Genomic DNA, 17851 nt, shown 5'->3' on the forward strand with positions numbered 1-17851 from the left:
GTCTGCCTCTGACCTAGGGAAGCTTCACTCAGCCTTCCTACTTCGGCTTCTTCCCTTCCCCTGGGGTCAGCAAGGAATTCTGCCTTGGGTTACCTTCTGCCAGTGCAGGTTCCATTTGCTTATCTTGGCACAGAAGCCAGTGTCTTGGCCTCAGTTTCTTCACCTGCAAAGCAGGGGTGAGGCCGGGCAGTGGTGGCGCATGCCTTTAATCCCAGCACTCGGGAGGCAGAGGCAGGAGGATCTCTGTGAGTTCGAGGTCAGCCTGGTCTACAGAGTGAGATCCAGGACAGCACTGAAACTACACAGAGAAACCTTGTCTCAAAAAAACCAAGGGGGGGGGGGGGGAAGGCAGGGATGAAAATGGAAATGGAGCTGCTGAAGGAATGAATATGCTGTTGAAGGTGAAGAACCCAGCACAGGGCCTGGGGTAGGGTCCGTACTCATGAACAAGCTGTGTGCTCTCGGACCAGTTAACTTCAATTCTCTGTGTTCTTTGTTGCCGTGAAAAGAAGACCATACACAGTGCTTCTTAGAATTGTTCTGTGGCTGTGTATGTTTAAAGCACCTAGAGCAAGGCACAAAGCTGTAGTTGATGTTATCATTATTATTATTGATTGTTATTGGGCCACATTTTTACGGGTGAGAGAGGTGGGGGGTTCAGCCAGGAAAGGCCTGGATATTTGGCAGAGCGGGGGGGGGGGGGGGGTTGCTCCATCTTCCAGCCAACAGGTTTGAGCCTAGGCTGAGGGAGGAGAAGCTGCTGTCTCTGGGACCCCAGCGGCCTTCGAGGCCCCCTCCCGGAGCGCAGCGGAGGGGCGGAGTCTGGAGCTGTCGCCCCGCCTCTCCCCTCCCCAGCGCGCTGCGGGGCTGGGGCGCAGAGACCCAAGCGCAGTGCAGCTAGCTCTTAGACCCCGCGCCGGTTATCCGGACTCCCGATCTCTGGACTACAGGGCAAGGTGGGCGTTCTGCGAGACCCAAGGAGGTCGGGAGCCTGGCAGTGGGTGGTGAGGAGAGGAGATGGGGACATTGCTCCTACCCCGGGGTCCTGGCTTTGCGGGGGCGAGGAAGGGATGGAGTGAATCTTTGGCGAGGACCTGGGGCTAGGTTTGGAACGATCTTGGGTAGAGGATAATAGAATGAGAAAGATCTTTCTGGTTGAGTGTGAACAGTACATATGCTGGGCTTGGGGGTGGGGGCGTTAATGAGCCAGGTGGGCTAAGGCGACAGGCCAGTGGGGAGATGTGTGGCGTCGTGGGCGCGGTAGAAAAGGGGGCAAGGTATGGCATTGCTTGAGTTGGATAAATACGTGTGCAGCGGAAGCGATGAGAGCTGAGAAGTGTGGCGGTGGTGTGTGCGTGTGGGGGTTTCTGTATGTTGGGGGTGTTTGCGTTTTCAGATGCTGCAAGGGCGAGGATTGATTGTACAAGGAGGCTCAGGGATACATAAAGATACGTAAGAACGTTGCCGGCCTCAGACATCTTTCTGAGGGGGAGCTGATGTCGTTTGCAGCAAGTACTCAAGGAGACCTGTGGCAGATGACAGGGTGTGGGTGTGGGTGGGCTTACCTTGAGAGGGGCTGGGTGACAGTGGTCCTGGGAACTGAGTGTGAGGGCTAGATGTGTGTGCACTAGGGTGGAGTCCCTGGGTCACTGGGGGTAGGAGATGGATGTGCATAGTATAGGAGGAAGGGTGTGGGCCTGATGGGTGGTAAGGGCATGAGTCTGGGGATGGAGTGTGTATGTGTGGAGAGGGTTCATGGGACAAACAAGGGTGTAAGACATGGTTTACAGTGAGTGTGCAACAGGTATATAGTTGAGAGAATCCTAGAATTGATCGTCTGGGACCCTGAATTGCCTGTGAATTATTCTCCAGTCTGTGTTTCTATCTGTAAAATGAATCTGAGGGGCTTTGAGCTCACTCATCTCTCTGAAGCCTATAGCCAGGGGGTGATGGATGAAAGCAAGACTTTTGGAATCTGAATTTGTTTTTCTTGGTCTGTAGGAACTCTCCACCACAGCTTCCCCCCACCTCAGCCATGGACAACCCCAGCGTACAGGAACTCCAACAACCCTTGCTGCCAAACACAGCCTGTGATCTCCTGTCCCCCAAGTTTGACAAACCAGAGCTGGGACCCCCCTTCCCAGAAACAGCCTTTGTGGAATCCCTGAGAGGCCGGCAGTTCCTCCTCCCACCTCTTCCTTCTGTGAGCGCTGGCCTGGGAGAGCCTGAGACCCCTGACCTTGAGGTAGGGGCATCAGGCTGCTGGTGGTATCTGCCTAGGTCTTGGAGTCTCACTTGACTGTGTAGCAGCTGGCTGGGAGTCTTGGAGTTTTTGTGTTTTGTTTTGAGACAGGGCTTCTCTGTGAAGCCATGGCTGGCCTGAACTCGGAGACATCCCCCTGGCTCTGCCTCCCAAGTGCAGAGCTTTTTTTTTTTCTCTCTCCAGCCCTCTCACCTCATTCCTTGATCTTTGTTTGAGGTCTTCCTTCTGACTGAGTTCTCTCTTTCCAGGACCCACCAACTCAGTTTTTCAAGTTAACGTCTTTAATTTTTTTTTAAGTTAACAATTATGTGTGTGTGTGTGTGTGTATGTATGGAGTGAGGCCAGGGCATACATGTAGAGGTAGAGAATGTTCTTTAGTTTTCATCTTCCACTATGACCCGGAGTCAGGCCATTAGGCTTGACGGCCAGTGACTTCACATGCTGACCCATCCCACTGCTTTAAAAGATATATTTTTTTAAAATTTCAGATTTTTACTTTATTATTTTTAAGCTTTTATTTTAAAGTGTATGGGTGTTTTGCCTGCATGTACGTATGTCTGTACACGCTATTCATGCAGTGCCTGTGGAGGCCAGAAGAGGGCGCTGGATCCATTTGGACCGGGGTTACAGATGGTTGGGAGCCATCATATGGGTTGGTACTGGGAATTCAACCTAGATCCTCTGCCAGTGCTCTTAACCAATAAACTATGTCTCCAGCCCTTATTTTTAAGTGTGTGTGTCTGTGCGTGTGAGTATTTTCTCACTATTCAGATCCCCTGGAACTGGAGTTATAGGCTGTTGTAATCCTACCCACATGGATGCTGAGAACCTAACTTCAGGTCATTTCCAAGAGCAGTGACCACTGCACCATCTCTCCAGCCCCTGCTCCCCCTTTCCTGAGACAGGGTCTGTGTATCTCAGGCTGGCCTTAAATTCATCCTTCCACCTCAGCCTCCATGAATGCTGGAGTTAACAGGTTTGTGCCAACATGCCCAGCTTAAAGTCACTTTCATAATGTTATATTCCTTGCTTGTATTGTGAAACATGTCATTCATTTTTCTTTTTACACTTTAACATTCTTTGAGACAAGATCTGTTTTGCATGCTGGCCTTGGACTCCTTAGCACACTCATCTTTTGACCTCAGCTTCCTGACTGGAAATGCAGGCCTGTGCCATCCACCTGGTTTCTCTTTTTCTGTGAGATGGTCTCATGTAGCCCAGACTAGCCTCAAACTCACCATGTAACTGAAGATGACCTTAAACTTCTGCTCCTCCTGACTCTATCTCCCGAGTGCTGAGATTAGAGGCAGGAACCACCACCCCTGGCTTTCCCATTTTACTTAAGGTGGGGTCTTGTTAAATTGCCCAAACTGACTTTGAATGCACTCTATAGTCTAGGCAGGACTTGAAATTTCAATCCTTGGGACCGGGCCTGATTTCTGTCACCTTTTCCTAGGAAATCTTGTATTCACTATGTGACATTCTGTTAAGGACAGGTGAGTCACAAACCTGCCCAGATTCAAGGGGAGGGAGAACCTACCCAACAGCTACTGGGTGGGGGGAGGGGAGAGAGGGAGGGAGGGCAGGAACGTCTAAAGAGCTTTTGGAACGAGGGGTTTTAGTGCATGCCTTTGATCCCAGCACTCGGGAGGCAGAGGCAGGCGGATCTCTGTGAGTTTGAGGCCAGCCTGGTCTACAGAGTGAGTTCCAGGACAGCCAGATCTCCATAATAGAGGCCTTGTCTTAACAAACACACACACACCCCACTTGGAACCAGGTTCAGCATGTGCTGATAATCCGGGCCTTCAGAAGGTTGAAGCACTTGGCTTTAGACAACAACCTGGGGCTACACAGTAAACCCTGTCTAAAATCAAAACAAGCACGCTGGGTGGGAGACACACTGTCACACATAGTTTGATGATCGCTGACTGGGCCTAGCAGTGAAGACTTTGATAACTGTATTGTACCTCTAAGTTCCTGTTCACCATTTGTGTATCTGGTATGTTTGACTGTACTGGTCATTTTGTTTGAAAAAGGTATTTTTAGGATCAATTCTTTGTAGGCCTAGAATGAAGGTACAATCTTCCAGAGAGGATCTGGTTTGCTCCTACTGAGCTGCCTGTAGACAACAGTGAAAGATTTTGGTGCCCGCCCCCCTACCCCTACCCCCAGGGCTCATGTCACCTAGGCAGGCCTGATCTCCCCAGTGCTGGGATTACAGGCACATCTGGCTTTAGGATCATTTTTGGCTGGCAGGTTTGTCCTAGCAATTCAGGACACTGAAGTGTTTTTAATCCCCATCTCTTCTACAGGTTCTCGTACCCAAGGTAAAGTCTGCCCTCACTTCAGATCTTTCCATTCAGGGATTATAAGCAATCTTCCCATAGTTGGACTCTTGAGAATGAACTCGGCACCCTAGGGGAGGGTCTCTCTGGAGGCCCTCAGTATCCACAGCCTCCCCTCCAAGGGATCCAATGGACACAGAAGTCCACCTTGTTGAATGAATGCTTTTGTCTTTGGAGAGGTCCCAGGGAAACACTGGTTCTATGGGGGTGATGGGGCAGGGAAGGTGGCTACAGATAGTCATCCAGACTCTCTCTTGTCCTTAGGACACATCATCCAGTGACAGTGACTCGGATTACGATGGGGATGACCGTCTCTCACCTCTTCTGCCCCATGACCACCTGGGCCTGGCGGTCTTCTCTGTCCTGTGTTGTTTTTGGCCTGTGGGCATCGCTGCCTTCTGTCTGGCCCACAAGGTTAGTCTGTGTTTGGGACTGGGAGGGTGCTGGGTTTAAAAAAAAAAAAAAAAGAACCAAGAGGAGCCATGCTATGCTTAAGGTGGTAGGGGGTGGGCTGGAGAGTAGCCTCCACATAAAAACACATAGGTATAACCTGATGTGGTGGTGACTGCCTGTAATCCTGGGCAGTCTTGGGAGGCTGAGGAGGTTGTTCAAGGCCAACCTGGCTACAAACTGGGATCTTGTCTCAAAAGAATCAAAGAAAGGAACAGGGTTGAGGCTGTAGCTCAGTTGGCAGAGTGCTTGCCTGGCATGCATGAAGTCCTGGGTTTGATGGAGATGGAGGCAGGAAGATCTAAATTCAAGGTTATCCTTGGCTACAAAGGGAGCCCCAGGACAGCATGGGCTACCCGAGACTGTGTCAGAGCAAACGGAGGACAGAAGCTAGGAGGAAAACCAAGACACGTTTCATGAGCCCGGAGTGGTGATGAAGGCCTTGGAAACTCATCCCCATAGGTTTCCTTCTTAGTAAATGGAAACAATTCCTATGTATGCCCCCCATAGGTTTCCCTCCTTAGTAAATAGAAACAATTCCTATCTCAGGGTCATTGTGCAGATCAACTAAGGTAAACACTGGCATAAAATAGCGGCATGTGGAAACATTCCTCCCACCCCACCACAAACAGGGTTTCTCTGCGTAGCCCTGGCTGTTCTTGAACTCGCAGAGATCTGCCTGCCTCCGCCTCCCAAGTGCTGGGATTAAAGGAGTGACACCACCAAACATGGAAATATTGTTTTATTAGTTGTCCAACTGGGGCAATCCTGTGCCCCAACCAAAGTTTTAGAATAGATTGATCAGTTCCACTGGGTTTGGGGAGAGCCACAGGAAGCAGGGTAGAGTATGAGGGGGACACTTTGGTTACCACTGCCCACTGCCTCTACAGACCAGCAGGGCCTGGGCCAAGGGGGACATCCAAGGGGCAGGGGCCACCTCCCACGTGCCTTCCTGCTGGGGGTCCTTGCTGTGGGGCTGGGCCTGGGCCTGTGCATGTACATGGCTGCCCTGGTGACCTTGGCTGCCTACCTTGCCTCCTGAGACCCGCCCTAGTTGCCCTGCGGGCCCCCACTGTGAATGCAGAGGCCAGAGGCCCAGTGAACCCGTGAGAGGAATGGATGATCTTGGTGCATATGGTGGTGACGGCGAGGACCACATCATCCAGAAACGAGAGTCTGCTGATTTCCTGGCCACCCCCACCCAGAGGGAAGCTATGTGAGATTAAAGAGACCCTGAAGCCAAACCTGAGTCGGCCTGTGTGTTTGGGTGTGTCCAGGGTGGAATGGTGTGGGCACCAGCGAGCAGGAAGGACCAGCAAGGATCAGACCTCAAGAGTTTGAGGTGGGATACCGCAGTATTTTCTTCTTCACAGCAGTAAGAGCAGAATTAAGAGCCAGGAGGTTCCAAAGTATGTGTGTGAGTGTGTGTGTGGTGGAGTAGCCTATGGCTTGCCCGGGAGCTCTTCCCACAGAAGATTGGAGAAACTATTCAGTTGTCTATAATCAAAAGGAGCCGGGCGGTGGTGGCGCACGCCTTTAATCCCAGCACTCGGGAGGCAGAGCCAGGCGGATCTCTGTGAGATCTGGGCTACCAAGTGAGTTCCAGGAAAAGGCGCAAAGCTACACAGAGAAACCCTGTCTCGAAAACCAAAAAAAAAAAGGAAACTGTGGTGGTAGAGTAGGACCTGGGAGCCATGCTTGGTATCCTGGTAACTCAGGAAGCTGAGGCAGGAGGATCACAAGTTCAAGTTGGCCTGGAGGTGAGCTTAGTGGTAGATCACTTGTCTAGCATGTACCAGGTCCTAGGTTTAAATCAGGACTACGGGGAGAAGAGAGCCGCCAGCCTTGACAGCTTAGTGAGACTAACACACAAAATATGAAGCTGGCACTCCCAGCACTGGAGAGGCAGAGGCAGGCGAGTCTCTGTGAGTTGGAGGCCAGTCTGGTCTACAGAGTGAGTTCCAGGGCAGCCAGGGCTACACAGAGATACCCAGTTTGGGGGTGGGGGAGGGGAGGAAGGTTATGGTGGTGAAGAGGGCCAGGGGCATGGCTCAGCAGTGTATAGCTTGTTCAGAATTCACAAGTCCCTGAGCTTAAACCCCAGAGCCAGCTCAGGGTGGTGGAGCACGCCTTTACTCCCAGCACTAAGGAGGCAGAGGCAGGTGGATCTCTGAGTTCAAGGCCAGCCTGGTCTACATGAGTTCCAGGCCAGTCAAGAGCTACACAGTGAGACTCTTTCGAAAAACCAAATAAGTAAGTCTTAGAGACATCGAAACAAACAAAACAAAATAATGTACCTGGGCTTCAGTGATGTGAGCATGGCTCCCTCTGCAAACATAATTTCTTTCTTTCTTGTGGAAAAAGAATCCCAACAGCTTAAATCATCTAGAGACCAAACATCTTCCTTCCCAAATGGCTCTCAAAACCCACTTCAGCCAAGGCCTTGGGTTTTCTGCAGAACGGGCCTCCAAGTGTGCACCACCAACGCCTGGCTATGTAAGAGCTGGATCTTTAAGGAATCAAAGTGCTGGTGGTACCAAGTACGTGAACTGCCAACCCAGCACTTAGTAGTACACAGCGAGTGACCACAAAATGGGGCCTGAGAATATCAAGTAATAAAAAGGCAGGAGTTTGGCTGTCAAATGCCACTGTGGCAGAAGAAAATACTTTTTTCCACTTAGCATTCCCTCCAGCATCTGAGAGCAAAACTCCAAGCTAAAGATACCCATGCATTTCCTTCCTGGTTATCAGGAGTAAGGATACCTGCTCAGGAGGGTGATGGTAGGGAGTGTGAGCTAGGTCTAGCCTGTGAAATACAAGGCAGAATGGGCCCAACACATGGAAATTGTATCTGTGGTCTGTTGATTTGGCCCCATGTTGACAGGTTGTGGGAGTTAATCTTTACAGAAATTCCAAAATGCTTGGCTCCAGCCTTCTCAATACCATGAGCATGGGAGCACCAACCAGCTGGCTGGGACCCAATGACTTGTTTAAACAAGGCGCTCCCAGATGCTGGTGTTGCCCTGAATAGCCAGGGCTCTGGGACGAGAGTCTCATGGCCTTGGCCTTCTTCTGCAGGCTAGCTGGTAACCTCACAGCTATAGGGCTCCTCTGTTTATGTTATCTTCAAATGAGGACTGTATCAGCCTTTCATTGGGGTGTTGGATATGGACCTCTGCTGGTGGCCCTCAAAGCCCCATGTGGCTGTCTGTTCCTTCCTGCACACCTCTTCCCTTTCCTCCAGCTCTCCTTCCTGCACGGACCCCTTGGGCTCCCCTTCATGTCACCCAAAGCTCACTGCCACTTTCCTCCTCCAGCTGCACCACCTTTGCCTGTGAAGGCATCCTGATACAGAATTAACTACCCCCCAAAACTAACCCCCCATTTAGATTTAATTTTGTCTGTGTGTACAAGTGCCCAGAGGCCAGAAGAAGATGTCTGATCCCCAACAGCTGGAGTTACAGATGGTTATGAGTCACCTGATGTGTGTGCTAGGAACTGAACTCAGGTCCTCTGGAAGAGCAACAAGTGCTCTTAACTGCTGAGCCCTCTCCAGATCACCTTCTTTTTAAAAATAAGACAGTCTCGGGTAGCCCATGCTGGTCTCACTACGCCAAATGGTAGGACTGTTGGCACGTACCACCACGCCTCTCTCTTACCCTGGAACATGGGACCTGGGTCTCTCTCTCATTCAGTGCCAGCTTCTTAGCACCCAGCAGGCCCAATGAGTAAGTGCTCGCCAGACATCAGAATCAGTGGCTATTGACTCATTCACTCAACACAGGTGAGGCTCCCTTTAATGGTGTCCTGTTGAGGGGAGGGTTGTGACCAGGCTTGGAAATGTCCCTAAGCCTCCTCCCCAGTCTGGTATAGGAGCCCCTGCTGCTGTAGGACTGGAAGCCACATGGGCACAGAGAGAGGTAAACTGGGGTGCTGGCCTGTGGCAGCTGGAGGTGGTGGGCGTGGTGGCGGGGCGCCCTGCCCTGCCTTGTCTCAGCTCTTGGAGTAGCGCCTCTGCAGTGATTCCCGGTAGAAGCGGAAGATGTGGTGTGAGGCGGCCTGGGCAGCAGCCAGGCACTGCTGGAGCTGGGAAGGGAGAAGCCAGTTAGTGCCCAGGGTTACTCCCCAAATGAGTCCCTAAACAGAGCACCCCCCCATTACTCCTCACTACAATGGCCATTTCCGTCTTCACTACCTCCTAACTCCCACCCCATAATGGTGCTGATGCTTATCTGTAATGAGATATACACATAACAGCCCTGAACAATCCTCCTGCCTCAGTCTCCTAAGTATACCACTACATCTGGTTTTATAGGACGCTGGGGATGGAACCCAAGGTCTCATGCATACTAGACAAACCCTCTACCAATAAAGCCACATCCTCAGGACCCCTAAGCTTGCTTCCCCTTTTTAATATGCAATTTACAGCGTGCGCGCACGTGTGTGTGTATGTGTGTGTGTGCGTGCATGCGCACTTGCACATGCTCGTGGCCTGTAGAGATTAGAGGACAATCTAAGATTGGGGAGTTGGCTCTCTCCTTTCACCATGTTGGTCCTGGGGACCAGAGTCAGGTGGTCAGGCAGGTCTGGCAGCAAGTCTGTCCTTTCAGTACCATCTTCCAAGCCCTTAAGTTTTATCTTAATGAAAAGAGCAGAAGGGTGTGGGGGACCAGACTCTGAAAGCCACAGGCCCTCAAAGCTGTGAGATCAGAGTCCTGACACCACGGAAGATCTCGGAGTTGGAACTCCCGAGAATTAGAGCTTAACCCTTTAACCTTCAAATCCTTTTCACTGTTGTTTGCGCGAGACAGGGTCTCACAAGATTGCTCAGGCTGGCCTGTAACTCACTATGTAGCCCAAGTTGGCCTAGATCTATGTAGCTCAAGATAATCTTGAACTTAGTGATTCTCCTGCCTTAGTCTGCTGAGAGCTGGGAGTAAAGGTGAGAGCCACTAGACCTACCTATTGCCCCCCCACTTTATTTCTTTATTATTCATTTTTATTTTACATACATTGGTATTTTGCCTGCATGTATGTCTGTTATGAGGGTGTTGTACCCTCTGAGCAGGAGTTACAGACAGTTTTTTTGTTTTTTTGGGACAGGGTTTCTCTGTGTAGCTTTTGGAGCCTGTCTTGGAACTCACTCTGTAGACCAGGCTGGCCTCGAACTCACGGAGATCCACCTGCCTCTGCCTCTCGGGTGCCACCACCACCCAGCTCTGAGTTACAGTTTTGAGCTGCCATGTGGGCACTGGGAATTGAACCTGGGTCCTCTGGAAGAGTAGCCAGAGCTCTTGGCTGCTGAGCCATCTCTCCAGCCCCTCCTCTCCCTTTCTGAGACAACTTTTTACTATATAGTTCAGATTGGCCTGGAACTCAAAGCAGTCCTCCTGCCTCAGCTTCTGAAGTGCTTTGATCATAGCTGTAAGCCACCATGCCCAACCCAAATAACCTTAAGAGTCATGAAATTAGGGTTAAATCTCTACCTCCACATAGGCTTAGCTCCACAGGGCCAGAGAAGAAATACAGGTACGGAATAAGTTGCCAAACCCTGTCCCTTGGAAACCCAGAATTCTAGGTGGCACTGTTCTGTGCTGACGACCAGGGACCTTAAGATAGACACACTACCTCATTCAAGCTGAACCCTGTTTTCTGATTTTGTCACCCAGGCATTCCTTTAAAACTGCTACAGAGAAACTCCCTCTTTTGGCTTTTCTGCTTATTAAGACAGGATCTCACAATGTCACCCTGGCTGGCTTGTAACTCTCCATGTAGACTAGGCTGGCCCTGAACTCAGCTATGCCTGCCTCTGTCTCCCAAGTGCTGAGATTAAACTTGTGGCTTGGGACGTTGTACATGCCACGCAAGCACTTTAAGAACCAAGTCCTGAAAACGTAACCTACCCACCCAACAGGGATGTAAACAAGGGCTTGCTGTGAGCTGGGACAAGATGGTATGTTGATGAGAGAACGTTCTGGATTGTGCCCCTACCCCCACACTGGTACCTCGGCATCAGAATAGAGGCCCTTGGTGGTGGACATCAGCAGCTTCTGCTCCACACTGTCCAGAGCAAAGGTCAGGATGGCCCGGGCCTCCTAGGGTCAAGAGGTAGAATGTAGTAAGTGTCCCGGGACCCTCCTCTCTTAAGATCTCAGCCAGTCTCGAAGAAGGGTAACTGGACCCTTAGCTTCTAAGTCAACTGCAGTTGTCTGTCTGCACACTATCCAATCCCAGGGTAACTGTTTCTCTTCTTTGCCTTTATTCTGACAGCTCTCCCATCCCATAGGGGGAGCCACCGTGCTGGTCATTTCCTGGCTGCCTCTCGACCGCCCTCTCCCTTCCTTGCTCTGTACTACAGACAAACCAGTGATCCAGTCCCCACAGCTCCCTTGCCTTTAGGTTTTCCCAGTTATCTGAGGGGAGCCCAGGAAGCCCTGAGAGAAGCACTGTGGTCCCCACTCTGACACCAGCAGTTTCAGTAAAAGCCACAGAGGTGAGGTGGGTTCTGAACTCCCACAGCCAAGATAGAACCCTGTCCCCCAGCTCTATTCTGTGTGTACATCTGCAACCAACTGTGATGATGATATCATGGCAGGACCTGGCTGGGGCCCAGCCTGCACTGGATCTCTTCTTCCTCCTGGCTTCTCTGGCACCGTTGTCGCCACCCCTGCATCACACCCTTCATGTGAAGTGCTGAAAATGACATGCTTCCCTAATTGTCATCATCATGACCAACATGGAGCACAAGAACCAGAGGTCTGGTCTACACTTTGGTAATGAATGCTAGCAAGTTTCTTTTCTGGCTTGTGCAAGTGTGAGTTGGGTATCTAGCACTTAAAGCTGAGTGAACCTTGATGAATGGGGCAGAACCTGCCAAATGGGCCAGGGTGCACGAGCCAACTGACTTGCACAGAAGGAAGGCCACTGGGCTGCAGCCCTTCACCAACATTAACTTTCCACGCCTACCTTTTCTTGCTTGGTTGTGGGGTCCAGCACAAGATTGCCATCAGAGTCCAGGACACAGCTGACCCCACAGAAAAGAGCCCGCATGGGCACACCTGCGTCCACCAATGCCATGCAGGCAGCATTCAGGCAACAGGCCAAGAGCTGAGCATCAGAGTGGTTAAGAAGTGTGTCTTCTGTGGGACTGGCCAGCAGAACACATCCACATGTCCCTTTACCCGCTGACATCACTAACTGATCACAGAGCAGCAGCACGGCAGGGTGGCTATGTGGTTCTGGCACTAAGTAGTTGCCACTGTTCCATACCGGGCGTAATCACCTCCCTCCAGCTAGGAGGCCAATTGCTCCCAGTCTCCCTGTGTTAAATAGGATGTTGCTAGGGAACAGATACATAAACTAAAGGATGTACCAAGTACCTTTAGTGAACCGGTCAGAGAAAGAGGGATCTCCCAGTCACATAGGGAAGACACAGGCAAAGCCAGGCCCACCACCTGGGGATCCAGTGGGCAGGTACTGTGCTAGATAACGGAGCCAATGACCATCCTACCTGCTTGGTGCTCCCCCAGCAGAGAGCCAGAAACTCAGGCCAAGGTGAAGAGATGTCCCTGGCTCAGGCACTGGGCTTGGACAGGCCTGAGCTTGAGTCCCACCTCTGCAGCCTCTGGCTGCCACCATCCTATTCCCTTGGGCAAGACACGGCCCCTCTCTGAGCTTCAGTTTCCTCACCACAAAACAGGGAAACATAAGAAACACACACGAATGAGTCCTTGGGCTCTCGAACCAGAAAGCCTGAGCCTTAGGATTTACGCAGGAATTACAATGCTACTCAACACAAGTCCTGTGGGAACTAAATGACAGCACTCAGAGCACCCAGTGCGCCCTGCTTGCTAGTTTGTAAAAATTGTTTTTGTGTGTGTGCGTGTCCATGGCAGGTGTGTGCCGTGGTGCTCACGTGGTGGTCAGAGGACAACTTGCAGGAACTGGTTTCTCTGTCTACCATGTGAGTCTTGGGGACTGAATTCAGGTTGTCGGCGAGCACTTTACCCGTTGAGCCCTCTTGCTGGCCCTGGCCTTGTTTCATGTTCTTTATGAGCTGCTTCCTGGCATGGGTTCTGCGTGGCTGAGAGGTCACCAGAAGGGAAGCCACAAGGGAGGTTCTGGGCACTTCCTAGAGGAGAGGACTGGGAAAGGATACAGAGCCAGCATCGCTCACCACCTGCAGCACCACCGTGATTGAGGTGCGGGGGTGCAGGGCTCCCAGAACCACGGCTTCACATGTATTCCTGATCAGCTGCTCCCGGCTCTTCTCGGCCACGCCTGGGGAGACAGAAGTTGTCAGGCTCTTCCCCTCTACCCTATCATCTTGTTCTGCTCAATCCAGCCTCTGGAAGCAGACTTCCAGAAGGGGCTGACAGTCTCAGCCCAGAAAGGTGTGCACACTCCCAGGACAGAGAAGGCAGGGCCTGAACCTTTCTAAGGGTCCACCAGCCAGCCAGCCACCCGAGGAGGAATGCCCAGGAGTGCCCACATCCTGTGCTATTGGCCTTCTCGACCCCACCAGAGCAGGCCCACCCCACCATACACATGGTGATGTGGTAAAAGGAGAAATGAAGGCACAGAAGGGAAGAACAGAGCCAAAGAAGTAGCTCAAGAAGGTGGGTCTGGTGGTGCTGGTCTGCAATCTCAGGATTTGAGACACTCAGGCAGGGGGATCACAAATTTGAGGGCAGCCTAGGTTACAGAGAGCTCAGTACCAGCTTAAGCAACTTAAGACCCCCATCTCAAAAAGTAAAAGGCTGGTGGCATAGCCCAGCCACCTAGCCTGAAGTTCACCAGGGAAAGGTGGTGCTGTGGCTCTGTCTTAGAATGTCTGCTTGGAGCCCAGCACGGAGGACCTGGGAGGCCTAAGCAGAACAAGGCTGGACCAGAATCCACCAGTGAGAGCCCAGGAGTGTGGGCTCCTGGATTCCAGGCGTGAGGCTCTGGATTCCATCCCTAGTGCAGCAAAAACTAAAACAAAGCCAATTAAGAGCGCTGGGCAACAAGCGGGGCAGTGGAGACTGGACACAGCAAGCGGCGGGAATCGGGTAAGGCCCTAACAGACGGGATCTTCGGAGGTTCAGCTGAATCCAGTTACCAGGCAGCCCAATCTTCGGCCTCAGGATCACTTCGAGTGTGGCCTTGTTGAAGATTTCTTTGCTGACCTTCACCTCAGCCGGCCCGTACACTCCAGCCAAGACAGAGGTGTCACCTGGGGAGACATCAGCGGAGGCCTCTGCCACACCATGCCACCCTTACCAATTCTCCTCTCTGCTTTCTTATCTTTAAGAGGGGTTCACTCTAGTCCCTCCCTTGTGGCACTTTTGTGAGGATCACATGACAATAGTTCACAGAAGCAGGAAGCCCCGAGTCTCTTGCATCACACAAGGTCATCCCTGGTTCCGTACTGAGTTTGAGGCCACCCTGAGCTACACGAGACCATCTCAAACAGAAACCCATTATTACATATATTTAATCTATACTAATAAAAATATTTTAAAAGGCCTAACAAAAATAGACAAAAAGGGTCTATAGTTGCGATGGGTAGGGGTCTATTTTGTACTCATTTTCCCAGAAAGGATATGAATGGGTCTGGAGAATAAAAAGCCCGGCTTCTGTTCCTGACTGCCTATTCTTGGCCCTTGTGTGACTTTGATAACTTCTGTAGGCAACAGACAGGCCATCTACAAAGTGAAGACACCGCACTCAAACAGTGGTTTCCACATGTTTCTGACCGTAATGCCCAATAACCAACACACTTCACAGCACAACTCCAAACTGACAAATGTATGTGTATAAGAGTGAATCACTGGGGCCAGAGAGATGGCTCAGCGGTTAAGAGCACTTGTTGTTCTTGCAGAGGACAACTCCCAAGCATCTGTAACTACAGCTCCAGGGGACCTAACATACTCTTCTGAGCTCCTCGGGCACCAGGGAGAGCCATAAAAAAATAATTTAAAAACCAAGGGGGCCGGGCGGTGGTGGCGCACGCCTTTAATCCCAGCACTCGGGAGGCAGAGCCAGGCGGATCTCTGTGAGTTCGAGGCCAGCCTGGGCTACCAACTGAGTTCCAGGAAAAGGCGCAAAGCTACACAGAGAAACCCTGTCTCGAAAAAACCAAAAAAAAAAAAAAAAAAAAAAAAAAAAAAAAAAAAAAAAAAACCAAGGGGTTAGGGATGTAGCTCAAGGGTATGGCATTTACCTAGCACGTGCAAAAAACCCCAAAAAATCAAAAGCAAAACCAAAATTAACCACAAAAACCAAAACCCAAGATGGCTAGCCTACAAAAGCAGGTGACAGGCTCCTGGGCTTTGTTGGTTTTTATTGTTGGATTTTCTGAGCTTAGGCTCTATACAGTTTAAGTTGCCTTGAACTTGCTATGTAGCTGAGTGAACCTGGCCTTGAACTGATCCTCTTGCCTCTACCTCCCAAGTGTTGGGATTAGGGGAATGTACTATCAGTTTTTTGTTTGTTTGTTTGTTTGTTTTTCGAGACAGGGTTTCTCTGTGTAGCTTTCCGCCTTTCCTGGAACTCACTCTGTAGTCCAGGCTGGCCTCGAACTCACAGAGATCCGCCTGGCTCTGCCTCCCGAGTGCTGGGATTAAAGGCGTGCGCCACTAGAGCCCTGCTATACCAGCAGTTTTTTTTTTATTAATTCTGTTTTTAAGTTAAGATATTGTGCTTTTGTCAACTCATCACAAGTTAGACAGATCTGAAAAGAGGGAATTTCAACTGATGAACTGCCTGCAGGGGCTTTTTATTGACTAATAATTGATATGGGAGGGTCCAGCTCACTGTGGGCCGTGCCACTTTTGGGCAGGTAGTCCTGGGTTGTATACAAAAGCAGGCTGAGCAAGCCACGAGAAGCAAGGGTTCCTCCATGGTCTCTACTTCAGTTCCTGCCTCGATTTCCCTCAATGGACTACAACTTGGGATATGAAAGCCAAACAAACCCTTTCCTCCTGAGTTGCTTTTGGTCACAGCCCTTATCTCAGCCACAGAATCTTAATGAGGACACACACAAGATAACAGATTTCATTCTGTCATTGTCATATACACCCATCAATTTGCATTGTTTGCCACTGCCCCCCCCCTTTCTGTAGTTTCTGTAAACTCACCATAGACTTTGAGTTCAGAAGTGTCTGGAACATACTTTTTGAAAGTCTTAAAAAAGTGTTTCGGCCGGGCGGTGGTGGCGCACGCCTTTAATCCCAGCATTCGGGAGGCAGAGCCAGGCGGATCTCTGTGAGTTCGAGGCCAGCCTGGGCTACCAAGTGAGTTCCAGGAAAAGGCGCAAAGCTACACAGAGAAACCCTGTCTCGAAAAAAAAAAAAAAAGTGTTTCATTTGCACTAGGGCCCCATGGGTTTTGCTCCTGAGTGTAGGTGCCTTCAGAGGCCAGAAGAGGGCTTCTAATCTCTTAGATCTAGAGTTACATGGATGTTGGGAACTAACTCTGGCTGCAAAAGCAACAGGTGTTAACCACCAAGCCATTTCTCCAGCCCCCAGTTCTCTCCTTTCTTAACCTCCCATCAGTCTTCATTTTGCCCCCTCTACCTGATTCTCTCACAGGAAAACTCCTGAAGAGTTGTCTCCACTCTGTCTTTTCTCCCTTTCTCTGACCCCAACACTACAGTGCACTAGAAGCAATGATCTCCAACTTAATTAGCCCTAAAGTGGTCAGCCCTTACATCTCAAACACAGCTCACCAATGTTGACACCAACTCACTGCCCTCTTTCCAATGTCTGCTTTGATAGTTCCTCACATTCCCATGGCCTCTCAAAGGTGGTTGACCCGCAGTGGAGTAAGGATGTGCGGGTGTCAGTCATGAGACCTCCCTTTTCTCTCTCTATTTGCTTACTCTGATGAGCTGTGTATACCAAGCAAAGGCACATTTACTCAAATATGGAGTGGGAGAAGGGGGAGATACTTGTCAGCCCAGGACGGGAATATCACATCCAATTTGAAGAGCATTTACTTGGATAAATCATCTGCCACGGTAATTACATTTAAACCATTGGTGATGAGTCTGTCTCAAAGGGTATGTATGCAAATGAACATCTTAGCCTCAACCAGTGATGTATGAACCCAGAAGAAGTGTGTGGGGGGAAATCTAGCAAGGGAAATATTTCACCTCTTCTGTAATATTCACTCTTACTAGGGTGGTACTGACCCGATTCCTTCAGAGAGAGGTTTTTTTTTTTTTTTTCTTTAACCAGACTGGACGTATCATTTCTTTTCGAGTCGGGAGAGGTGTGTATCCCCAATATTTAGAAATAGTTTTTTCAAGGTGATGGGCGCACTCGGTTGCACACCACACAGTAACCGCTCTTCAAAAAACAAACCCCACTTGGGTGAGGATGGCGCACGCACTTAAACCTGGTTAGGGTCTTACCTTGCAGAAAAGAAGCAGACCCATCCGGCCGGGACAGCAGGTTCTGTTCACAAGCAAAATGCCGGAGGCTGCAGACTGGATTTCGAGGGTTGGACTCTGTTCCGGTGTCAGTACTTGCCTCGGCGTCTGCACGCTTAGTTACCTCCATAGCCGCCGACCACGCGCGCAGAGATCCTACCGTAGCTTCCGCCCGGCCGCATAACTATTGCGCATGCGCTACTCTCGGGCGCGCCCGAATTAACCCTCGCACGTGGCTCAACGTTTACTAACAATCGGGGTCCGCCCACCTCCACCTCCTAATTCTGGTAAAGCCATTGGACAATAAAGAATAGGGGGGGAGGTGTCGGAACGGGCCCATCTCGCCCAAGGCCCCCGGGCCCTAAATCCGGGAGACGC

General features: G+C 50.7%; 3 protein-coding genes across 3 annotated transcripts in view; 2 read left to right on the top strand and 1 right to left on the bottom strand.

Annotated features, from left to right (window-relative positions):
• The first annotated feature begins 850 nt into the window (after window positions 1-850).
• Window positions 851-6293, top strand: Tmem91 (transmembrane protein 91). The gene is made up of 4 exons (XM_059253482.1): window positions 851-956; window positions 2002-2245; window positions 4873-5022; window positions 6102-6293. The coding sequence occupies exons 2-4, from the start codon at window positions 2036-2038 to the stop codon at window positions 6276-6278; spliced, it is 537 nt and encodes a 178-aa protein (XP_059109465.1). The 5' UTR covers window positions 851-956; window positions 2002-2035; the 3' UTR covers window positions 6279-6293.
• A 1258-nt stretch (window positions 6294-7551) lies between these two features.
• On the bottom strand, window positions 7552-17758 carry Exosc5 (exosome component 5). Its single transcript, XM_059279855.1, has 6 exons — window positions 17456-17758; window positions 14159-14272; window positions 13217-13338; window positions 12025-12165; window positions 11064-11153; window positions 7552-9144 (listed from the first exon to the last, which is right to left on the bottom strand). Exons 1-6 carry the CDS (start codon window positions 17601-17603, stop codon window positions 9052-9054), a joined length of 708 nt encoding a protein of 235 aa, XP_059135838.1. The 5' UTR covers window positions 17604-17758; the 3' UTR covers window positions 7552-9051.
• Bckdha (branched chain keto acid dehydrogenase E1 subunit alpha) overlaps window positions 17687-17851 on the top strand; it is a 29065-nt gene continuing 28900 nt past the window's right edge. The window contains exon 1 of the mRNA XM_059279849.1: window positions 17687-17760. The gene's annotated coding sequence lies outside the window, so the exon portion shown is untranslated. The remainder of the gene's footprint in view (window positions 17761-17851) is intronic.

Source organism: Peromyscus eremicus, chromosome 1 (assembly GCF_949786415.1).
Source record: "Peromyscus eremicus chromosome 1, PerEre_H2_v1, whole genome shotgun sequence".
In the NCBI taxonomy this organism is placed as follows: domain Eukaryota; kingdom Metazoa; phylum Chordata; class Mammalia; order Rodentia; family Cricetidae; genus Peromyscus; species Peromyscus eremicus.